This window comes from Silurus aristotelis (genome assembly GCF_946808225.1).
Source record: "Silurus aristotelis genome assembly, chromosome: 14".
Classification (NCBI taxonomy): Eukaryota; Metazoa; Chordata; class Actinopteri; order Siluriformes; family Siluridae; genus Silurus; species Silurus aristotelis.
Window position 1 is genome coordinate 14,668,192 of NC_139587.1, and position 25,994 is coordinate 14,694,185.

General features: G+C 38.4%; 1 protein-coding gene across 9 annotated transcripts; it reads left to right on the forward strand.

Moving 5' to 3' along the window:
* The first annotated feature begins 6,530 nt into the window (after window positions 1-6,530).
* On the forward strand, window positions 6,531-25,266 carry septin6 (septin 6). Of its 9 annotated transcripts, none has more exons than XR_014536551.1 (12): window positions 6,531-6,687; window positions 8,349-8,463; window positions 11,482-11,677; window positions 11,903-12,089; window positions 14,486-14,647; window positions 16,030-16,126; window positions 17,305-17,473; window positions 17,613-17,745; window positions 18,031-18,221; window positions 19,337-19,393; window positions 19,702-19,749; window positions 24,091-25,266. XR_014536551.1 is itself a non-coding variant. In XM_083559912.1 (11 exons), exons 1-10 carry the CDS (start codon window positions 6,658-6,660, stop codon window positions 19,703-19,705), a joined length of 1,284 nt encoding a protein of 427 aa, XP_083416038.1. In that variant the 5' UTR covers window positions 6,531-6,657; the 3' UTR covers window positions 19,706-19,749; window positions 24,091-25,266. The 9 variants fall into 9 exon arrangements, 6 of the variants coding, with proteins under 6 accessions (XP_083416038.1, XP_083416034.1, XP_083416037.1 ...); XR_014536552.1 differs by lacking the exon at window positions 24,091-25,266 and adding an exon at window positions 21,355-22,255; XR_014536553.1 differs by lacking the exons at window positions 19,702-19,749; window positions 24,091-25,266 and adding an exon at window positions 21,355-22,255.
* Window positions 25,267-25,994: the final 728 nt, after the last annotated feature.

The following is a 25,994-nucleotide window of genomic DNA, read 5'->3' on the forward strand; positions in this document are numbered from 1 at the left end:
TATTGCAACTGGGAGGATTACAGTGGTGTGTCCCCCAGACTGGGACATGGCTTTTATTTTGTCTTCAATAAAGAGAAATTCTCACCAAGCACACTGCAACCTCGAAGCTCAGTATCTTTATCATATCCACGTATTTAAACTGTAGGATTTTATACCCAATTCTTTAGGTGGAAATGCATCTTTTTCTACGGTACATAACAGGTTTGCTGTTGGCCTAATAAATAAACATTAATCAAGGTTAGGTTTCAGTCAGTGGTTATATTATTGCTAGTATTCTTGATAGGTGCAGTTCTATGGAAGATCTTTATTATGTTTATTTGGTTAGTTTAATTAGCTAAAATTACTGTAATAACATTTCCGTCTAAAGAATGCTTTATTATAATGTAAAGATCTGTTGAATTTTGCACATTACATGCATCTAGATCAAAACCATGAGGGACAACATAAATCAGTTGAGTAGACCAATAACACCAACAATTTTTTTCTTCAATAAGTTTGTTTAGTTTAGAGAAGACTCTTAAGTAGGTTTGGATTAGAGTCTGATCCACATGGGGCACCAGGCCACCCTGATGTTTAGTTGAGTTGTTTTTTTATACACATGGATTTGATGAGGCCATTATGTCAGGTTAATGGTTCTGATGTTAAATTGCTGATTTAAAGCCTGTAATTTCTATAAAGCCTGTAATTTCTGTTGGTGTCACCTTTTAAAACCTTAACATTCCTATCTAGGATGGTTTAAAGACAGTGGTGTCAAAAAGACGGGATTTGGAGCTGGAGGTGGCAGAGTTGAAGATGTTGAGATTTACATTGGGAGTGACTACGATGGACAGAATTAGAAATTAGTTTATCAGAGGAACAGCGCATGTAGGACGTTTTGGTGACAAGGTGAGCGATGCACGATTATGGTTTGGACATTTGCAGGAAGGGAAAGGAGGAGGCTTTTGGATGTGGTGAAGGAAGACATGCAGGTTTGAAAGAGGCAGATGTAGAGGACAGGGTGATATTGGAATGGATGATTCACTGTGGCGACCCCTAAATGGACCAGCCAAAAGAAAAAGAAGAAGAATTACATTCCTATCTAGGACATCTTACCCAACAGGCTCCAAAGAGCAGCCCAGGTATGCAGGACCAGTGACCAATGATCCTGTCCCTTTATTCTTTTCAGATCTGCCTCATTCATCCTGACGACCTAACTCTGGATTTAATTATCTTCAATTGGAGACCACTCTGTGCTGATGAGGACAGTTTGCACAAACATTTCTGCATTTAAGCACCCATCACTGAACAGTACACCTCAACAATAATAAAACTGTAATGAATGGACATTAAGTGTCACCCAAATGATAATGGGTTCCCTTTTAAGTCTGGTTTCTCTCAGGGAGTTGTTTCCCTTCCACATTGGCTTGCTTCTTAAGGATAAACTTATAAGCACTAAACTTATAAATTCATATTTTATAGCCTCTTTATCTCAGTAAAGCTGCTTTGGAACAATGTCAATTGTTAAAAGTGCTATACTAATAAAATAGAATTACATTTATATAAATCACAGGTTTGTTTTTCATTTTTTCAGCAGTGTGAAAATAAATTTTGTGAATGTAACAGATGATCCAGAACTTCTCAGCTGCATCTGTGTGTTGTCCTGAAGCTGATCCTGACCTCTCCCTGTTTGCATCTGAACCCCAAGTAAAATAACACAGCTTAGATTGTAGATCTACCAGACAGATTTTGTTTGACATGGGCACAGATATATTGTCATTATGACTTCAGATTTGTTATTTTAGCTAAGTGAGAGAACCTCAAGTCATTTCTGCTACTTTTGTTCAGCATTTTGGCTGGTGGTGGGCCTGAACTTTATTTTGATACCAGCCTGGTTAATTTCATACTGAGTAGTTACATACAGTCTCTGGTTGTCATAAGATTTAAGGACCTCAGATTATTCAAGCACTGTCTTCATAGTGTATATAATAGTTCTGAATTTAGTGCAGCTGATGGTCTATGAAAGGGTGGCGGGCATGGAGTTTCTTGGAGGGAAGTAAAAAGCATGCTCTATCTTAGTGAGTGCAAAAAGCACTATTGTGCAGCACGCTCCAGTATACTAACAGTTGTGCTGGAGCAGCTGCTACAAGCTCGCTAGATTTCACATAACTGTTAGACTACAAGCTGGTTGTGGAATGCAAGTGGTTTCTGAATTAGTACACTGAAATGTGACTGGGCCAAGAGCAAGTAAAGAGGCAGATATGCTCTACTAACCAGTGAGGGGCTGTTTTAAATGTTTGGTGGGTGTTGGGTTACAGCTTTGTGTGGATGAAAGTACAATAGAATTTCAGAGAGCATAGGGGGAAACAAAAAATGGGCATAAAAGATCAAGTAATCAAGTATTTGTTTAAAAGCACAATGTTAAGGAAAGAGACATGCACCCTCCATCCCTGTTAATACTCATAGCTCCAGGGATGAGAGTTTACCAGCGATATGTAAAAGCACATTTTTCTGTGCACAAAAACAAGTAGAGAAGGTCTGTTTGTTGAAGTCATTGATGATGGGATTTCCAGATGTTGTACACTAGCCCTAATATCATGATGTAGCTTTATTCATCAAAGGCATGAGATTAGGAATAAAATAAAATGTATAAATATTAGCATTAACCCAGCCATTATGGATGCACAAGCCAGTGCACTCTTAGTGCCGTTCCCAAGCCCGGGTAAATGGGGAGGGTTGTGTTAGGAAGGGCATCCAGCGTAAAACGTGCCAAATCAAATATGCGGATCACAAATGAGAATTTCATACCGGATCGGTCGAGGCCCGGGTTAACAACGACCGCCACAGTTATCGTTAGCCGACAGGGTACCGGTGGAAATTGGGCTACTGTTGGCCGAAGGAGGAGAAGGAGAGGAGGAAGACGTCTACAGAGACAGCAGTAAAAGGAGCAGTGTTGGAGAGTGGAGGTTCGGGTTGGTACTTTAAATGTTGGTACTATGACGGGTAAAGGGAGAGAGATAGCTGATATGATGGAGAGGAGAAAGGTAGATATTTTGTGTGTTCAGGAGACCAAGTGGAAAGGGAGTAAGGCCAGGAACATTGGAGGTGGGTTCAAACTGTTCTATCATAGTGTGGATGGAAAGAGAAATGGTGTAGGGGTGATTCTGAAGGAAGAGTACAGTAAGAGAGTGTGAAGAGAGTTTCTGATAGGGTGATAAACGTGAAGCTGGAAGTTGAAGGGATGATGATAAATGTCATCAGTGCTTATGCTAAGTTGGCTGTGAGATGGAGGAGAAGGAAAGATTCTGGAGTGAATTAGATGAAGTGGTAGGATGGTGTACCTAGGAAAGAACGATTGATGATTGGGGCAGACTTTAATGGGCATGTAGGTGAAGGGAACAGAAGTGATGAGGAGGTGATGGGTAGGTATGGTTTTAAGGAGAGGAATGTGGAAGGGCAGATGGTGGTAGATTTTGCTAAAAGGATGGAAATGGCAGTGGTGAACACTTATTTTAAGAAGAAGGAGGATCATAGAGTAACGTATAAGAGTGGAGGAAGGTGCACACAGGTGAACTATGTTCTATGCAGAAGATGCAACCTGAAGGAGATTGGAGACTGTAAAGTGTCGGTAGGGGACCGTGTAGCTAGACAGCATCGGATGGTGGTCTGTAGGATGGTTTTGGAGGCGAAGAAGAAGAGAAGGAGAGTAAGGACTGAAAGAAGAATAAGATGGTGAAAACTGAAGGAGGAAGACTGTAGTGTGAGGTTCAGGGAAGAGGTCAGACGGGGCTCGGTGGTGGTGAAGAGGTGTTGGGTGATTGGGAAACTACTGCAGGAGTGATGAGGGAGGCAGCTAAAAAAGTACTTGGTGTGACATCTGGAAATAGAAAGGAAGACAAGGAGACGTGGTGGTGGAATGAGGAAGTGCAGGAGAGCATAAGGAGAAAGAGGTTGGCAAAACAGAAATGGGATCGACAGAGTGATAAGAAAAGTAGGCAGGAGTACAAGGAGATGCGGCAGCAGGTAAAGAGGGATGTGGCGAAGGCCAAGGAAAAGGCATATGAGGATCTGTATGAGAGGTTGGACACTAAGGAAGGAGAAAAGGATTTATACCGATTGGCCAGGCAGAGGGACCGAGCTGGGAAGGATGTACTGCAAGTTAGAGCAATAAAGGATGAAGAGGGAAATGTGTTGACTAGTAAGGAGAGTGTGTTGAGAAGGTGGAGGGAGTATTTTGAGCAGCTGATGAATGAGGAAAATCAGAGAGAGAGAAGGTTGAACGATGTGGAGTTGGTGAAGCAGGATGTAGATAGGATTAGTAAGGAGGAAGTGAGAGCAGCGATTAAGAGGATGAAGAGTGGAAAGTCGGTTGGACCAGATGACATACCGGTAGAAGCGTGGAGATGTTTAGGGGAGATGGCAGTGGAGTTTTTAACCAGATTGTTCAACAAGATTATGGAAGGTGGGAGGATGCCTGAGGAATGGAGAAGAAGTGTGCTGGTACTGATCTTTAAGCATAAGGAAGATGTGCAGACCTGCAGTAACTACAGGGGAATTAAGTTGATCAGTCACACCATGAAGTTATGGGAAAGAGTAGTGGAAGCCAGGCTGAGAGAAGAGGTGACCATCTGTGAGCAACAGTATGGTTTCATGCCGAGGAAGAGCACCACAGATGCCTTTTTTGCTTTTAGGATGTTGATGGAGAAGTATAGAGAAGGACAGAAGGAATTGCATTGTGCATTTGTGGATTTAGAGAAAGCGTACGACTGGGTGCCGAGAGAGGAGTTGTGGTACTGTATGAGGAAGTCAGGTGTGTCAGAGAAGTATGTGAGGGTGGTGCAGGACATGTATGAGGACAGTGTGACGGCAGTGAAGTGTGCAGTAGGTACGACAGACTGGTTCAGGGTGAAGGTTAGACTGCATCAAGGATCGGCCCTGAGCCCTTTCCTGTTTGCAGTGGTGATGGACAGGTTGACGGACGAGGTCAGACAGGAGTCTCCCTAGACTATGATGTTTGCAGTAGATATTGTGATATTTGGTGAGAGTAGGAAGCAGGATGAGAAGAGCCTGAAAAGGTGGAGATATGTGCTGGAGAGAAGGGGAATGAAAGTCAGTAGGAGTAAGACAGAGTACATGTGTGTGAATGAGAGGGAGGGCAGTGGAGTGATGTGGTTTCAGGGAGAAGAGGTGGAGAAGGTGGAGGAGTTCAGGTACCTGGGGTCAACAGTGCAAAGTAATGGAGAGTGTGTTAGAGAAGGAAAGAATAGAGTGCAAGCAGGGTGGAGTGGGTGGAGAAGAGTGACAGGAGTGATTTGTGATAGTAGGGTATCTGCAAGAATGAAAGGGAAAGTTTATAGGACTATGGTGAGACCTGCGATGTTGTATGGTTTAGAGACAGTGGCATTGAGTAAAAGACAGGAGGTGAAGCTGGAGGTAGCAGAGCTGAAGAAGTTAAGGTTTTCGTTGGGAGTGACGAGGATGGACAAGATTAGAAATGAGTTTATTAGAGGGACAGCACATGTAGGATGTTTTGGGGACAAGGTGAGGGAGGCGAGATTGAGATGGTTTGGACATGTGCAGAGGAGGGACATGAATTATATTAGTAGAAGAATGCTGAGGATGGAGCCACCAGGTAGGAGGAAAAGAGGAAGGCCAAGGAGGAGGTTCATGGATGTGGTGAGGGAAGACATGCAGGTAGTTGGTGTGAAAGAGGCAGATGTAGAGGACGGGGTGGTATGGAGATGGATGATCCGCTGTGGCAACCCCTAATGGGAGCAGCCGAAAGAAGAAGAAGAAGAAGAAGAAGAAGAAGAAGAAGAAGAAGAAGAAGAAATAAATATTAGCATTATTTAAGAGAATTTTTGACTACATAAAATGGTCTGGTATAGGATAAAAAAACTACTATATTCAAATCACTGAATGTCTAAATCTGCTTGGTCACTAGGCAGGGGCAGATCGATCCTAAAGTATCGATATTTTCTATACTGGCATTGTATCAAAAGGATAGATTCTCAAATTTAAATAAAAAAATTCGAGTCATATTTATTTATAGCTATACATTATACTATACAGATTGTTTCATATATAATTATAGCACATATAGTATTTCATGTGGAATATTACACTGCATATTAGTATAAATTTTCATCTGGGCACTTTGTTTTAAACAGTAAGATTTTTATTAAAACATTTTACACATATTTCATAGAAGTATCGGTGTCGATATCGACGATACTTGTCTTCAAAGTACTTGGTATTGGATCGAAGTAAAGTAATTGGTATTGGTCATATTAAAGTTCATATATATTCTTCATTTCTTATATAGAGAATGAACCATTGTAAAAAGGGGGGGGGGTCACATTAAACAGGAAAAGCTTTTTGTAAAAAAACAAAAAAAAAAAACAACGTTATTTTATGGCTCAATTCTATTATTAAGCAATAAAATCGAGTCAAATTCGTGTATGTGTGTGATTCAATATGTAAGAATTTGTGCCCACACGTATTTGTATTCCGTTTTATATAATCGTGTTCCCTCGTATGGAAATTGGCTGACAGGTTTTGCTTGGCGCGTACGTGCTTGCGCGTGTGCGTGCGCGCCCGCGCGTGTACGTGAGTGTGTGAGAACGCGAGCACGCGCTCTGTACCGTTTCCTGTGCAGGCTCTTTTATCCAAAGACGGAGCATGGCGGCCACTGAGATCGCCCGACAAGCGGTGAGTGCGCTCTAAACTTCAGAATGATGCGTTTTGTTTCAACATGTCACAAATTTTGCAACAATGGCTCGAAATGTTTCTTTTGCGTTTTTGGGAGTTGAGGGGGAACCGCTACATCATTGGGTTCTCCTCAGTGTGTAGTGGTGCTGCTGCACAATAAGCGGTCAGTCGTAGCGCAGGTTAGCGCGTTACAGAGGAAACACACAGCGGATGAAAATGTACCGGAGGCCTCTAACTGTTAGATAATTCGACTTTGTTGAATTAGGGGTTGAGTGTATTTTTTTATTTCATGATCCAGGGTGTGTTTTTGTGTGGTTCGGCTCTTTCTCGCTCTCACATGTTGATGGCTTTTGTGTGTCGACGTTTTTGAGCTGTTCTCCGACTCGAATTGAACATATTGCAGACTAAATCTCTAAAAATTGATGGATTCTCACATACACAGCATATCATCGATTCTATAATGGCGTCCGCCAGCTAGTTGTAAAGGAAGAAGATCCGGCCATGTACTGCGCCCCTGGTACCGTTATTTTATTTCTTTCATTCTCATCCGGTTCTGCTGGTTCAGTGGGCGTTGTCTGCTACCGAGCGGATAATTAAATCAACGAGAAATAATATTTTGTGAGAAATGTTTAATACATGACTTGCAGTAAGCTTTCAGTCTCTGTGTGACTTCAGGCAACAGAAACGCTTGTTCTGTTCTCCTACTTATACAGAAACTGGATTACATTATTCAGTGTTACACCAGGATTTACGTTGGGAAATAGATCAGGTTATATCATGAATATGTTTGGACGAGCTGCGAAGTGACTATCCAATCTATAGTTTGTCTAATGTTTGTATAATCAGTCTAATGCCAGCTTTAATGAACCATCTCAAGTAAAGATTCACCCAAACTTCCCAATCTTCTTCTATTCAATTTGACATGGCGTCCACATTTTAAGTCTTACCCTAATTTGAAATTGTGTGCTTTCAGCTTCATTTGGCCTTATTTGTTTGGTGTGATGATAAATTCAGGTTCCTCAGCTTGTAAACCAGTCATCGTTGTCGTTTTGTCAGACATCATGTCTGTGTGGTGAGCACAAGTACAGCATTTCCTGTCTGAGTTTACACAGGCCAGGTGCAGATCTGCAAAAATAATGACTGCGAAAATGCAAAAATAAATAAATAAATAAGGCCCAAGCCTAAAGCAAACCTGTATAAATGCATAATTGTTGGGCAGATGAACCCATGGCCCAATTCATTAGAGTTAGTGTGTATACTAATACCTTTTTTTCACAGGTCGCATCATTTCTAGTTTGGCGACAGTATTAACTCTGCTATGCACAAGGCCTGATCTTTTAGATGTGGTTTTAAACCGTTGCTGTTAGACAGGAAGTGAACAGTTCCCTACCTGGTTTATCAAAATGAGAATAACCTAGCCACGTAAGAGTTTTATTTTTTCTCCCAGTTGTATATCTTTTCTGCTGTTAAACACTATGTACTCGTGGACATGAGATGCACACAGCCTATGAAGTTTTATTAAATGAATGAGTTTTCCTTTAATATTTTTTTTATATTAAAATGATTTGGGAACTGATCACAGCCTTTGGTTTCATTTGAATGCTTATAAACTTCAGAGTCAAAAGATTTGTAATAAATATTGACCTGGTTTGTTTTTTTAGGGAGAAGGAGCGCGTGCAGTGCCGCTCTCTGGCCATGTTGGCTTTGACAGCATGCCTGACCAGCTGGTCAACAAGTCTGTTAACCATGGCTTCTGCTTCAACATCCTCTGTGTTGGTAAGTGTGTCAAAATTCTTCCTGTTTTCAGCCATCAGCTGGCCTGTTTAAAACGGTTCTAATTGTTTCCTGCTAGCTTTGTTTTAATTTGAATATTACTCATAATAGCTTATTACATCTGGCAACTGAAGTTCTGCTGTTTCACACTGGATACTGACTTCTTGCTGACAGCTGATAATTGAAATTGTGCTTATGAGCGATGCAAGAAAGACCAAACTTGTATGCAATGAACAAAATAATATATTGACATTATGCTGATGCATATAAATGTGACATGATGTGATGTGGTTGAATGATATGGGCAGTGATGCTCAGTGGTTGAGGCATTGGTCTGAGTGAAAGGGTCCAAGTTAAAAATCAAATGTATATAAAGTCCATTATCAATCTAAACAGAACAGCACTGGTCACAGTGCATTTATTTTGCATGCTTCTGTCAGCTCAGAGCATTATCAAGTTAGCATATGATCTGTTTTGGAGCCCTCTTCTACAACATTTTGCAAATCTACTTAATTATTCTCCCTTTACCCTTTTTTAAAATGTAAAAATATTATTTTTTATGATTTATTTTCTGACCAGGGTGTATGAACATTCGAACTGTGTAAAATAGTATATTTTAAAGATTTTTTAAACTGGTGTTTTTTACAGTGTAAAATATTTAAAACTGCACTAAACATAGTCTGTATCAGTGTAATAATTAGGTGCTAATAAGGCATATGCTGGTGATCTACACCGACCAGGCATAATATTATGACATTATAACATTATGACTGGTGAAGAGAATGACACTCTCTTCAATCTCTTCATCGTGGCACTTGTAAATGGGTGGGAGATATTAGACAGCAAGTAAAAATTTTGTCCTCAAAGTTGATGTGTTAGAAGCAGGAAAAATTGGCACGTGTAAGAATTTGCGCGAGTTTAAAAAGTGCCAAATTGTGGTGTCTAGACGACTGGGTCAGAGCATCTCCAAAACCGCAGCACTTGTGGGATGTTCCTGGTCTGCAGTGGTCAGTATCTATCAAAAGTGCTCCAAAGAAGGAACAGTGATAAACCTGCTACAGGCTCATGGGCGACCAAGACCCATTGATCCACAGCTGGTCGTGTGGTCCGATCCAACAGATGAGCTTCTGTAAATCAAACTGCTGAGGAAGTTAATGCTGGACGGTTCATGAATGTTTTGGCAGCAAAAGGGGGACCAACACAATGTTATGGATGATCTGTCTTTTTTGTGACCGTTGTCTACACCTAAACATACATTTCATTCACTTTGATTTTAAAACATGAAAAGTAAAACATACATTACATAAGGGTGTCATGGTACACAATATTTAATGTTTGGTATAGTTCAAATTCGGTACAGTTAGGGGGGTAGAAATATAGCTTATTGACATACTTGAACATTAACAGTAACATTTTATACTATTTTACTAAAATGCCTGCTCAGTTAAATGATATATAAAATATTAATTTATAATATTTTATAAGAATAAAATATATAATAGTAAAATGGAATAAATCAATTGATGCAATACACTTTATTATATTAATTAAATTCTGTAATTGATTAAATTGGCACAAATTACATTTAATTAAATAAATGGAACAATTAAATTAGTTAATATTTGTTGCACCCCATTTAGGTAATACAGATAGTGTATACAAGTGTGTGTGTGTGTGTGTGTGTGTGTGTGTGTGTGTGTGTGTGTGTGTGTGTGTGTTTTACATTTAATATTTTATTATATAAACATATGTTCTACTTATCTGTTCTGCTTATTTCAGCATACCTCAACCAATGTCTTCATTCCTTCCATCCCTCGTTCATTCACTCGATACACAGAATTGTCAGAATTTTAACTGTAACTATGTTCTGCAGGTAAAAAGCACTGCATTCGGTACAAATGTTCACCGAATCGAAAGCCCTGTACCGTAACAGGTCGTTACGAATACGAATACCTTTACACCCCTAAAATTGCATGAAGTAACTGTACTGAGTTTTCCTCCAGCTGTGGGATTTTATCTGATCTTCATGAAGCTTGCAGTAATGGATTTTATATATGGCATTTTTTTTTTTATTAACCACAGGCTTGAAAATTTTTACTACTTCAACCACAGAGCCTTCATTGGCAGTATGTTAATAGTGATGTTGAAGCAGCAGATCAGATTATCAATATGTGCTAGGCAAAAGTGGAAAAGTTGGGAATATAATAGCTTCAATTAAAGTCTGGTACTATCACTTTAATTATTAATGGCAGACACTGAATCTGTAATTTTTCCGATAAGTAACATGTAATTTTAGAAAGTTCACTGTGTGAGATTTATTCCACTCTATAACTGTTATTAAAGTATTTGTGAAATTTTTTCCAAAAGAAAGCAAGTCACATCATACATCAAATACTTTATGACCCAGAAATATGTATAAATTATGTAGAGAATGGGAAATTATGACTTGTTACAATCAAATCCTTCTTAATGGATTAGTAAGAATGGGGCTAATTGCTTGGTTGGTAAAGTGAATCCCATCACTGTGTTTAGGCTGTGGTTTAATGTATTTTCAGCATCAACAAGTGTGTGAACACACTTCCTGTAGGCAGGCAGGAGTGTGATCCATTGGAAAGAACCTTGCAAGTTGAATACGAAATAAATATAAGGTAGTGGCCAGTTTGAGCCCCCTGTATAATTAACATTCTGGTGGTTTCATTTTTATTGCTTTTTTGGAGGGCAGGAACGAGTGCCATGAGCAGCGATGGATGTGGAAAATGTTGACATGAACGTGTTTGTTTTGAAAGCTAGCATGTCATGAAAGAAATCATGGAAAATTTACTATAAATAAGTAAATAATATCTTCAGAAAAGGAAATATGTGAGGGACTGTTTGAATTTGAATCACTTTAGTAGCCAGAGACTGTGGACTAAGTAACTAAGGAAGGTTGTATGTATATTACTGCTGGCCACTTGTACACTGATCCACATATTCAAGGGCTTAATTTGCCACTGATCTAATGCAGTTATTTTGTGATTTTAGGGGAGACAGGTTTGGGAAAGTCCACACTCATGGACACACTGTTCAACACCAAGTTTGAGAGCGAGCCGACTCAGCACAACCAGCCTGGAGTGCAGCTCAAGTCCCACACGTACGAGCTGCAGGAGAGCAACGTTCGTCTTAAGCTCACCATCGTTAACACGGTTGGCTTCGGAGACCAGATCAACAAAGAGGAAAGGTGTGAATGAAGTGTATTCAGTAATGAGAATATTTGGCATTGATTATGTAGAAACATATGGACTCTAGTTTAATAGAGTATAAAAGTTAGCAAATTATGCTAATTATACTATAACACACACACCATCTTGTTGGTGTTAACACCCAATTTTTCACAGTCACAATTTATTTTTAGATTATATTATTTCATGTTAGATTAAATTTTACTACTTGGCATTTCTTCCAGCTACAAATCGATTGTGGAGTTCATCGATGCTCAGTTTGAGGCCTACCTTCAAGAAGAGCTGAAGATCAAGCGCACCCTGCACACTTATCACGACTCACGCATCCATGCCTGTCTGTACTTCATCGCACCCACTGGACACTCCTTAAAATCTCTGGACCTTGTGACCATGAAGAAACTGGACAGTAAGGTCAGTGTTATAGACTTGCTGATGGGATTTTAAGGTTGTGTTATTAAACTGTTTCATTAATTTTAGTTGTTTGACACATTTTACTTATCAAATCGTAAAAAAAACAACAGTAGAACTAACAAGTATGTTTAATAGTGAAAGTAAGAGAATTTCCACACACACAATGCAAAGGGAATTTAAAGGATTGGAACTAAACCGCCATGTAGCCTTAAGAAAACCACTTATCAGTGAGGCTAATCAGAAAAAAAGGCATCAATTTGCTAGGGAGCATAAAGATTGGAATCTGGAGCAATGGAAAACGGTCATGTGGTATGATGAGTCCAGATATACCCTGTTCCAGTGTGATTGGCGCATCAGGGTAAGAAAAGAAGTGGATGAACTGATGCACCCATCATGCCTAGTGCCTACTGTACAAGCCTGTGGGGGTGGTGCTATGATCTGGGGTTGCTGCAATTGGTCGGGTCGAGGTTCAACAACGTTATGTGCACAAAAAATGAAGACTGCTGACTACCTGAATATTTTGTCTTCTCTGATGGTATGGGCATATTCCAAGATGACTATGCCGGGATTCTTTGGGCTCAATTTGTGAAGAGTGGTTCAGGGAGCATTAGGCGTTATTTTCACACATGGATTGTCCACCACAGAGTCCAGACCTTAACCCCATTGAGAATCTTTGGACTTTGTTCAAGACTTTGCACAGCAGTCTGACTCTCCCATCATCAATACAAGATCTTGATGAAAACTTACTGCAACTCTGGACAGGAATAAATGTTGTGACATTGCAGAAGCTTATGGAAACGATGTCACGAATGCGTGCCGTAATCGAAGCTAAAGGCGGTCCAACGAAATATTAGTTATAAAACACGTTAAAGACAATTAAATTTTAACAGCACTAATTTTATTACCACAATTAATGCAGCACGCATTTGTTTGACCATTTTTATTTAAGAATATAAATGAATAAATATAAAGTGTGTATATGTATTTATTCATATATAAAAGTAGTTCCTGAGTTTTGATGCTTTGACTTACATTTTTCAATCTTACGATGATTATAACAATATGAAAAAATTTAAAAGATCTTTTTATTTTTTGCACAGCATTTTAATTTGTTGTATGTTACTTTGAGCTGCTGCCTGGATGTACGCATCTCCTGCTCTCACCAGCAGTCAACAAGATTCAGGATTTTTACTGTTTTCTATATTTTTATTTATTTATTTTTTTATTTTTTTATCGCCTTTCATCAGGGTCGTCAGGCTCCATCCTCCACTCGCAAACTGGCGCACGTGCACACATGTTATGAATAATAAAAGCAACAAACACTGCAAGAAGAAAAGAAAGATAAACATGCTTTTGCATTATGTTACATGGAAAAGAGGGATGGGAACATTGTCCACCAGACTCGTTTAATTGTGTTAACAGAATCATTGGTTGCAAACATACATACATACATACATACATACACGCGTGTGCACCTAATGTGATTACTGTGGTGTGTATGCTCAACTCCGTTGGCTCAGTGTGTGAACGAAGTGTAAGCGTTGAACGTTTAGATAAACCCTTTAAATTCTGCTATACATCATTCTAGATAGTTAAAAGGAAATGTTATTGCTGTGCAGCTCAAATACTATCAGTCACCTCAACAATATGCAATATACTGTATATATTTAGGCTGCCACTCTTGGGCCCTTGAGCAAGGCCCTTAACCCTCTATGCTCCGAGGGTCACTTACGAGGGAAATATCAGGGTCCGTGACGTCGGAGTGACGTGGGGCCGCCTTCCCGTGGGCTCACCACCTGCAGGAGGGACCGTAAGGGACGGTGCTTTGAGGATTGGGCAGCAGTCGAAGACGGGGGCCTGCTTAGACTGCTGCCCCCGCGACCCGAATTACGGATAAGCGGGAGAAAATGAATGAATGAATGAATGTATATATTTATTTATAAGTTAACCAGCTGTAATTATTTTGACCTGCTGCTTTGAGACATTCTCCAGCCTCATGCTGCCAAACATTTAAAGATGTTAATCCATTATTCATTTCATTACATTATTAGACATGAAAAGGCTGAGTTTTGTATGTGGGACATTTAACCTTCCTTTGGGAAGATTAAAATAGCTTCCTGAGATGATTCTGGGACGGTCATAAAAATGTAATTTTAAACTGCGTGTTGGGTCAACCTCGCCTGAGCTTTTTCATAAGCGTTGGATATTTTATAAACATTGCACACTGTATTTCGCTTGACTTGAAAATTCGCTACATCACTGTAAAGGCTTAGGTGCTAATATTTCACACACAATTGGGAATTAGTCTGTTTCTGTTGGCCATGCTGTTTACCAAAAGAGGAAATAATTGTAGGTTTATCTCCTGATTAATGTTTTGTTTCTCTTGAATTATACAGGTTAATATCGTCCCCATCATTGCTAAATCTGATGCCGTGTCGAAGAGTGAACTGGCCAAGTTCAAGATTAAGATTACCAGCGAGCTTGTGAGCAACGGAGTGCAGATTTACCAGTTCCCCACTGATGATGAGACTGTGGCAGAGATCAACTCCACCATGAATGTAAGTCACACAAGCATTGAGAATACAGCAGTCGTGCTCTGATGTGGACCAAAAGAACACTTTGAGACTGACGGAGCAAAGCTGATCTTTTTATAGTTCAACTCTTCAAGTCAAGAGTAGTTCAACTGTAGAGAAAAAGTCATTAAATCCTTAAAGACCAGAATACAGGAAGAGAACCAAACATTCTGTTTAATTTGCATTGCTGTCGGCTGTAGTTCTGTGCTGCTAAACTAAACAAACTGAGCCAAGGGACAGAGTGGAGTGCTGTGGAATTATCTGGTGATGTCTAGATCTGGAATGACAAACAGAAAATAAATAATTAATGCCATACACAATAACTATTTATTGACAATATTATCTTGTAATACACCATACGACTAAAGGTGTAGTCACTCAAAGTTGTAAACACACGTTCCTAGCATTCTTTACTCAAACAAATGTTTTTTTTTTCTTCATGGCAATATTTCTGTGCACAAAAAGAGATTTATAGGATTTATAAAGGTTTGCCATTGTTGATGTGAAAGAACCTTTTTTTTTTTTTTCTCTTAAACCTACCGAACACCTACAGATGAGGTGAAACGTAAACTGCCTCCTCACTTGACATTACTGCCTATCCTCACTAATGCTCTTGGGGCTGAATGGGCAAAACTCCATACATTCATGCTTCAAAATGTAATGTAAACTCTTTCCAGATGAGTGGAGGCTGATATTTCTACAAAGTAGGAATCAATTGTGTGGTAATGGCCATGGTTTTGGAATGGCAGCATATTTTGTTTTATATGACGAGGGAAACATCCCATCTGGTATACAGCTTGCCAGCTTTGTCTGTCTGTCAGGAAATGGTACAGAAGGACAGGAATGTATAATCAGCATGCTGTCACTACAGGAAGTGTGGGAAGGACACACACACACACACACACACCCATAGACAGAACAAAGACGTCAGTGTGCGACAGTAAATAAATATATATATTGAGTGCAGTACAGCAGACACTTGTCATTTAGAGTCTGTGATCTCATTGCATACTGTACTGCTGTAATTGGTTTTCCAGTGAGTAAATATTGTCATAATGAGGTGATGACCATTTGTTTGCTTTAGAGACTGCTCTCGTTCAACATCGTTCAGTCCAAAATATTTTATTCACGTAAGAGTGAGAACACTGTAACCTTCCTGCCCCAGATGATGTCGGTGCGGTTAATAATAGTTAATGAATATCAGGAATATCCATTTGTTTCTTCTTTGAAACTTCCTTTGTGTTAAGTAACGTATTTTATATATATATATATAATAATGCTGTACAAATGAGAAGAAAGTATGTAAAAATTGTGGTTGTACAAAGAGCACTGATTTCTGGTTTGCATGTCCTTTTTGGGCTGTTTAGGGCCATTTGCCATTTGCAGTAGTGGGAAGTACTGAGGAAGTGAAGATCGGGAACAAGATGGTGAAAGCACGGCAGTACCCTTGGGGAACTGTTCAGGGTAAGCTTCAGTCTTGTCTTACAGAGGAAACTCGCTCTGAGAATCAGGGCTGTTGGTGCAGACTCTTACTCGCATAACTGCACCACATTAACCACAGTTTTACTGGTTCATTTTTCGGCCGGTTTCCATATAAGGAGGCAGAGAACAGCCACAAACTCAGATGGAAAATAACATTTGTTGACTCTCACTATGGCACAATAAACTACAAAACCAGCAAGCTGTTTCTGGCATTATGCCTCCTGTTCTTCTTTCTCTTTGTCTCTCTCCGTCTCTCTCTTTGTCTTGGTCAATACATCATACATTTGCAAGTGGGCTAGTGTTAAATTTCGATTGTCCTAACAAAGAAAATGCATGCTAATTCTTGATTGTGTGTGTTTTAATGTCTGATTCATGACAATGCATTGACATCTGGGCCTATACTACATATAAACCACTATTTAAGGTGAATCGAATTGTATGAGTATCTGCCTCTCTGAACTGTGAGCTCAACTAATCTGCTGTGATGGAGTTTATGGAATGATATTTATCTCCCTATTACCCTTGTATTATTGAGTGAGTCATAAGCATTGTGAATGTGAATAAAGGCAGTGTATAAAGTTTACCAAAGGTGTTTCTACGACTAGTTAGATTTAAAAAATAAATAAATAAATAAAAAACGAAAACGGTCTGCATGTGTACCATATTGCAATTGAAAATTACTGTTTAAAAAAACAACAGGAGAATCTTTCATAGGGATTTTAAGGAGAATGCATATTTCTTAAATACAGCATTATGTATAAATGAAACGCATGCGTATATTAACTTCTCACTGTTGATGCTTTCTGCATGGCTTCTGGAGCACCATCTGCTTTTAGTGTAGACATCAGTATTGTTGTCACCTTGAAGGACTAAAAACTAAAGCTAAAAAAATTCATTATTTTCTTTTATAAATTTTTATCAATTAAGACCAGTAGTGCAGTTTCTGAAACTAGAATAGTCTATTTCTATGAAAGACGAGGACCAACCGAAACACAAATGTGCATACAGTTAGATGATGGCTGTTGTGTAACTGTTTCTTAATATTTTTACAAGTTCATGTGCGCTGAATGAAATGCCTGAGTTGTGGCCTGTGTTAAGTTTGAATGTTCAGGTCTACAAACTGAGTTTCCCTGCTGTTCAAAAAATATTTTTGTTTTCAGTGGAAAATGAAAACCACTGTGACTTTGTGAAACTGAGAGAGATGCTGATCCGAGTGAACATGGAGGATCTGAGGGAGCAGACCCACACACGTCACTATGAGCTCTACCGCCGCTGCAAACTGGAGGAAATGGGTTTCAAAGACACCGATCCTGATAGCAAACCTTTCAGGTGAGGAGACGAAGTTACACCGAAGCTTTATTTATTTATTTATTTATTTTTAAATTCTTACTTTGATTATTTTCATTTAAAATGGAAAGAATGAATGAAGAATTGCTGTAAATCACAACTAGATTAATTTCCCTCACAGCCTTCAGGAGACTTATGAGGCCAAGAGAAATGAGTTCATGGGTGAGCTGCAGAAGAAGGAAGAAGAGATGAGGCAGATGTTTGTTCAGAGAGTGAAGGAGAAAGAGTCTGAGCTGAAGGAGGCAGAGAAAGAGGTTTGGTTACCTTTTAAGTCTCTTGTACATAATATACCTAGACCTGGGGTATTCGATTTGAAAAGTAATTGCAGATGGTGTGGATGACTGGTGAGACGGGAAATACCAAAAGCAAAAAATGTAGAAGAATGCTAGTCTGAATATTTAGAAAACTATTATATCATCCTCTGTACTTCTGCACATCTGATATGTAGGCCTTAAAATCTTTTTGGTAAAACCAAAATCAGTGTAATAAGTCCTTCCCCTTGCTACGTTAGACAATTGACCAGGTTTCCTCATATTTAGCTGCATGAAAAGTTCGACCGTCTGAAGAAACTGCACCAGGATGAGAAGAAAAAACTAGAAGATAAAAAGAAGGCTCTTGATGACGAGCTGAACATCTTCAAGCAAAAGAAAACGGCAGCTGAACTCCTGCAGTCCCAGGCCCAGCAAGCAGGCAGCTCCACTACACTCAAGAGGGACAAAGAGAGGAAAAAGTAAGTATCGCTCTCCGTCTTTAACCGAGCATTTTTTTCACTTTGAACTTCAACATGCCGATATTGAAAAGCTTACAGCCTTGAGGTTTGCTTTAATGATCTGGTTAACTCTTGTAGTATAATGAAATGAAATCACGAAATCATTAAATTGGCAAGCGGAGCAACTATATCAGTTTATGTTTAAGTTGTGCTTCTTATTGGCTCGAATGCCCTTTTGTTAAATTATGTGCTGGTACATTTTTTTTTTTTTTTTAGTAAAGGATACATTTAATTCTAAACTTTAATAACTATAATAAATCTGAACTGAACTACAATATCAGTTATTTCCCAACATAAATAAATACACACAAATATTGATTGTATATACAAGCAAAAAGAATTGTGCTTCCCTTATACACTATTTATTATTAGTACAATTTAGAATGACTGCTATTTGAATATGAAAATTAGTCATTTAAATAATTATATTATTTACTGCACAGCTGCACTGTTTATAGGATAACGTATGTTAAAGCTTGTAAGAAACTCCACCCTGACTGACTCGACAATATTGCAAACGTTCACTAATGAGCTAGTTTATTTCCTTGAATGGTTTCCTGCGTTACCCACAATGCAGTTTGACCATCTTCTCATCGTGGCCCCAGTGGGAATCAGCTCAGGCTTTTTCTCAGCTCAGAATGTCATGTGCAGCAACGTTTCAGACTAAACAGCTTTCTCACTTCTACCAGCCAAGTTTCTTCTGTAATTCAGCATTGTCATGTCATACAACTCAACTCAATTACAACTCAAAAAATATAGTGACTGCACTGACAATGTCCTCTGGAATTGGCATGCCACAAAAACAAATAGAGAATACACAAAACGGAGGGCAGACAAATTGCAACCTAAGCATTAAGTGCATCATAGATATTTTACACGAACGTATATAATGTCCTTCAGGGTGAAGTTTTTCCTTTTAATCAGTGTTCACGTGATATCCGGTATTCTTGTTTCTGCATTAACGCTGACTGGATGTATGCGTTAAGTCATTTCCCCAACAAGAATGATAGAAACATAACGTCAAAGTGACCACTGCTCATAACATGTTGATAACCACTCATGGTTGTGTATTCAAGCTGATTTGGCCACTTCTCCAGACCATTATAAAGGAGGAAGACACTTGCACTGAGAAGGTTTACATTTTTTCCTTCCTCATTTTTCTCACTGGCTTTTTTTTTCTATTTTGTTTTTTTGGGTTTTCTTTGCTTCTTGAGCGAATCCACAGGTTTCCTTAAAACCTGCCCACTATTCTTCTACATTTCAGTACATTTCATATTCACTCACCTGTTACTGAGGAAACACTGATTATTGTGCACAATGTATGTGTGTCCAGTTCACTTCGGTAACCAAGCAGGGCATGGCATGTATGTTGGAATATTGTTGTGCTCTCTTCATCTTGTGTGGTCAAATTCCTGCATGTTAAATCCATGCTTTCTTCCAGTTAATACCTCATCTGCTTGCTGCATGCTGCATGAGACGCCTTAAGCTGGTAAGGCTTTCAAACATTAATGCACAGCTTTATCCATATCTAAAGGAATCCATTACAGCAGATATTGTGCTTAGCGAAATTGAATTAGAGATTCATTGTACTTCAGTGGACCTGGAGAAATGCGCTCCGGAATGCATTAAGGGAGTATAACAGTTTGAAGGCAAGTGCATCATTTGCACTTTTTCAGTTTGCATTCGTTCTAGCAGGGGTGGTTACTTTACCTGGCGATTAAATAAGAACCTGGATGCGGATAAACACGGGTGCATGTTGCCTGATTAACATATGGCTGGTGCAACAAAAAGCCCTGTTTTGCATACAAACCCTGCAAATCTGGTTATGTTTTTTATATATATATATATATATATATATATATATATATATATATATATATATATATATATTAGTTAATAGGATTGTAGCATTTCACAGCTCCTGAATGTTTAGGAAATTCTGAGTAAGGATCACACTAAAACTTCAAATTTCATTATATTCTTCATGGCTGTTAAGACACCATGTATGATTCTGAACTTGTTGCAAAAGTCACCTCGAAGGGCAGTAGGAAATGCGGATTGATCTCCCAGCAACATGCAAAAAACATGTCAAAAAGAATTACACAACAGAAAGCAAAAGTGTTTGCAGTGCAAGGGAATATTTTACTATTATTTTTCTTCAAAAACCTTAATATTATGACCCTGATAGTCCTCCAAAATGTTTCTTGAGACTTCAAAAGTGAATGAATATGTGCGTCTGTCGCCATTTGATTTCTTCTTTGAGCCATGTTGAAACTGTAACCAGTTTTTCCATGGGTTTTGTAGTGTATGCAGTCAGAGATTACAGCAATAGCCACCTAATATATATAATAATGCTTTGATGTGGAATCCCAAATTATTATTATTAGCTCAAGTGTTTTTAGTAACCACATATTGAATATGTGAATATATTTGATCCTGAAAAACTAAAACACTTGCTTTTTTTTTTTTTTTTAACAAATCATTCATTGCATCTGTTGGGCAGAACTGTGGCAGAGGCAGTAGTTATCCTGGCACTATTAGCAGGCTTTTGGTGTATCACTGAGCCTATTTGATATGCTGCCCCTTACGTGTTTTTTTTTTTTTGTTGCTGCTTGTCCTATGATTCCACACAAGCAACCGTTTTTCACACGGCAACACTCGACCCTAAAAAGCACCATTATGTAAATGTAAATTTTCTGTAAAACTTTGTTTTGCCATACACCCTTTTTTTTTATTTATTTACATAATGTATCCATGAGTGAGAGTGTCCTTATTTATGATCAATTTATTTGAAAACCAGTACACACTGTGGCAGCATTGAATCTGGGTCTGAAAGCTCTTCGATACGTTCAATCTTCTCCCCGTCTGAACACGAGTAATCTATTGTACAGAAGTTCAGAAACATCATGGTGGTTGTTTAGAAAAGCATAGATCCTTTAGGTTTTATTTTCAAGAAAGTTTCACCGTACACTTTTCCCATAATCCCTTTCAGCATCTTTAACGCATTGCATTAACCGTAAAGACTTGTGTGTAAGTAAACATAGTGTTTATGTAAAAGATAGCGAAAATAATCCTCGTTCTCTCTCATTTGCAGTTCAGGGTTCCTGTAGAAAGTGCTCTTCCAGCCAGCTGTGAATGAGTTCGCCCCCTCCCCTCCCCTTCCCTCCCCAGTGCTACTGAGCCATGCTGCTCTGCTCCCCCTCCCCTCTAATCCCTCCTCTCCCAAGCCTCATACATAACCATGCTGAAGAGGGATCATTAATGTGAATGGAATTGTTGACTTAAATGCATTGTTTCCTTATTATTCTTTATTTTTTCTTTTATATTTTGAGTCGCTGTTTCTCTTCTTTATAATGACTTGTTTTGGTTGATCTGTAATGCATGACCTGGTTTGCTATTAATGTTAATGAACGTGAATACTGTTGTGTTAATAGCAGGTTAAAATGAAACTAACATCAGCTGGGCATGGTTTGCTGTTCCTCAGCAGTTACAGCTGTAATGACTTTGTTGGTTGGGCTCCAGCGCTACAACCAAGATAACCTTCTTTGCACTGCTAATACTGAAGGTGTGCATGACTACGTTACGTTTACACTCAAAATAGGTGCAAATGATTCCTTAAATCATTGCTGTCATGTACACCATTAGGCTTTCAGTAGTACGGAGTTTGGCATGTGGTGTATGTTTCATTTTACCCTTATGCATGTTATCAGAATGTTTTCTAGTCATCTCATACCTCAATGTGTTTATAGATATATATTGATATACATATATATAGATGAGCACACTTGTAGGAGGTGTGTATTAAGGTGAACTTTTGCTGTGCAACTTTTTATATCAGCACCTGCTTATACCTGCTTCTTTACTATTTTGTGACGCATTATTTCAGAAAGAGTATTTTGTATTTAGAAACGTTTTAGAGTATTGCCAAGAGATCAATATTGTCAGTGTACAAAATAGTCTTCTAAAACAAATAATAAAGGGCCATTTTGACCAAACATTGATATTTTGTTCTGAATTCTGCGTTCTTCATAACACCACATATAAATAATTTTATATTATATAGATTAGTGTTTGATTATTCATTTGACACTCTTCGTAAACATCACAAAAACCTTCTCAGGATTGAGACAAAAATGGATCATCAGTTCATCACTACTTATTTGGCAACATGCTTTGCTCTTCTCAAACAGCTTCACAAGAGCAAAAAAGAAAAATCCATTTTTGTTTTACAGAACTGTTCCACCAATGCTGCATATATAGCCAGTGGTCACTTTATTCCTTATACTCATCTTTATAAATTTTTTATTAAACACTTAACTTATAGGTCACTTTATAGGTGGATACTGACTGCAGCTCATCTGCTGCTATGTATAGTTCATTAGGCCTACGTTGCATTCTTCAGTGAAAGACAGCACTGTTGAGCAGATATTTAAGTGGACTGCAGTGAGACTCGTTAATGGGTGTGGCTCTCGAGTGGATCTTTGGGGGGGGTGGCAAGCCAACCAACAGTGGAACCGTGGCCAGAAGCTGATTGAGGCTCTATTTTGAGCTGTGGTCTCTAACTAAAATGAACAGAACAAGGTAGGTATATAATGCAGTTGCAACAGACAATGTGGAGTAACACTTCTAAATCTGATCCATGTTCTAGTACACCAATCACTAAGACATTGTCTGTGTCACTGCTGCGATGAGAATTTTTTACCACCCAAATAATGTCTTTCTACTGCATAATTGTGCAAATTGTGCACACCAGCAGATTTGCTACAGTCAGTAAATACGTATGTGTGTACATATTAAACAGGCAATTCAGCGTTGCATTGTCCTTAAGTGTAAAATGACTGAAAAAATGTTTGCCACAAACATCTTTTTGGAATTCTAATCGTTCAGTGTGAGGCATCAAATTTCCTTATACTACTTCTCATTCTTAACATAAATACTAGATATATTCAAAAATTAATTGTATACATTAAAAAAAAATCAAGGCTGATCTGCTGCATTTTGATGAATGGCACTCGGCAGGTGTGTCCTCTTTAATCCTAGGTGGGATGGGTGTGAGCAGACTTGAAGTATGTTGAAGCTGACTACACATTGCCTGCTCACGGTTTTGTGTGTATGTATATTTACTTTCCTTTGCAGTAATCCCTGGCTCTGCACTGAATAGTACCTTCACCGCTGCACAGCTTTGCTAATGGACCTGACCATGAGTTTTTATTGGTCATTTTCTGCTCTAAGGTCAAAGCAAGACATTGTGGATGCCGGATCTTGAGGGTTTCCAAATAGAACGGCTTCCTTGTGTATTGAAGGCCTTCTTTTAGTTACAGCGACTTTTGCAAAGAATGCTTTGTGTGCTACTAAATCACTTGCCTAAGGCTGTGCTCACTTTGCTTGAAGTGTATGCATTACTGTGTGCTTACTATGTTTCACCTCATCAGGAAAGTTAAATGTTTTTCAGGCTAAAGAATACACGTGTATAGCGTTCTAGCTCTGGTTTTCTAATATTTATTAATATAAGCATGTGAAACTTCTAGTGGATTTTAATTATAAGTGTGCATTTGTATTTGATTTCTTAAACAGCCCACCACCTTCCATGAGGATCATGATGATTTTTAACTGGTTTACAGGTGTTACCTCAAATCGCAGTCTGTCTACACACAGTACTGTGGATGGAATATGTGCACATATACTCAGTATATTTAACAATCTTGGCTGTCAAATATTGTAAGAGAATTTCAGATTCCTTTGTGTAATCTTTTTCCTCCCGTGGTTGGCCAGATCTCTTTACGGCTGCTTGACTCGTTCTCTAACATGTGTTTCTGTCCCTTTCTTCTAGCTTCTTTTAATTCTCTCGCCGCCACGTGTCTGAAGAGGGGATTGCAGCTTCCTCAAGAACTAAGCACCTATTTCCTCTTCCTGCCTTTCACCCTGTCAGCCTTTTGTTTTTTTCTTTGTTTTTTTTCCTTCTGTTTTTTTGGAAACTTGGTTGTCTTATTAGATCATAGTCATATGTGGGCTTCACAATGTATTTTCCATAAATGTATTCGCTCTTTTCTATTTAGGCACAGCACATGGTCCCACACTAATATTTTTATAGACTTTGTGAAATACTGGAACCAAAGTTCTGGTAGTAAAATGGAGAATGATGGAAGTATTTATTGTAAAAAAAAATCATTTTTTATGCATTTAATTACATTATATATTGCTTTTGCATACTCAGCTTTCATTTTACACCCCAATCTTTAGCATTTCCACATCTGGGTTTCTCCTGAGATGATGTGTTGTGCGGTGACTCTGACTGTGAGATAGAAAGACCCAAAGACAATAGCATGCTACCCGTTTCATTTATTAGATTCTTTATAATGAAACAATGGAATAAATCTTAATCTTGTAGTGCACAGTTTATTTAAGTCAGGCTGATTTTAAATTGAGTTCCAGTGATGCAACACTAAATCTTAATTTCTTATTGTCCTCTAACTTGATACCTTTTAAAATTCAGGGTTAAAAAAAGCCCTTCTAAATGCTGTGTATGTCACATTTAGAGCCAAATTTCTTTTTCCCCCCATTTCTTGCTTTGCCTTATCTAATCAGCCTTTGCATGCCTTATATGCTTCTATGGTGTAAACTCTTTCTCTTTTGGCTCTCTTTCCTCATAGGTAGCTATTACATGTTCATGGGCAGTTAGACGTGTCGACAGATTTCAGTCAAAAAACAAAACATGTCCTGGAAATACTACTCATTTAGATGTTATTTTGGCAGTTTAAAAATACGTAATGGCAGATCCAGATATCCGTCCATATTTATACATGATTTATAAGGCTCTATTTTGTGTATTGAAGTAGAAATGTGTTGATCAATCATGCTGTAGGTAGATGGTCATTCTGGTTGAGAGATTGCATCTTTATCCTATCGTCTTTAATCGGTTACGTTCAGCGCCTGTCCTAACAAAGTTGTGAAATGATTTAATTGTGGTTTTAAATGGTGTACATTTTCAATAAAAAAAGGTCTGAAACTGTTGTTTAGTGATTTAATTATCTATCTATCTCTATCTATCTATCTATCTATCTATCTATCTATCTATCTATCTATCTATCTATCTATCTATCTATCTATCTATCTATCTATCTATCTATCTATCTATCTGTCGATTGAATATATTAAAATAGAAGAATATAGCTATTGGATGTTTAAATATACAGTAAATAAGTTTTGTAATTAGTCATCATGCATTGTGTTTATTAGTTAGATACTTTAACTATTACACAGGATTAAAAAAAAATCAAAATAATTATTATACAGTACATATTATTTTCTCTGTAACTTACTATTACCAATATTGTCTTTTATGACATAGTTCAATGTCTCATTAAGTGTGACTAGAACTAAGCAAAACTGTTATTTTATATATTATTTTGTTCATTCATCAAAATTCATTAAGGCCACTTGCTGCAAATACATTCACAGAGCTGCCATGGTACTTGAGATCATTTGCTATAGAGGGCATGTGGCTGTCGTCCTTCCTGCTATTTTAAATTAATGATGATGCTGATACATTAATAGTATACATATTGTTCCATAAACAAGCTTTATGGCATCCAGTTGGCTCCATCACACCTGAACAGCTGAAGAAAAGCCCAAGAGATCCATCATGATGTGTAATGAATCTACTTGACTAGAATGTCTTTTCCTGCGCCTGATTGTTCGATATAGTGAGCCTAACAGCACACAATAAAAATGCAG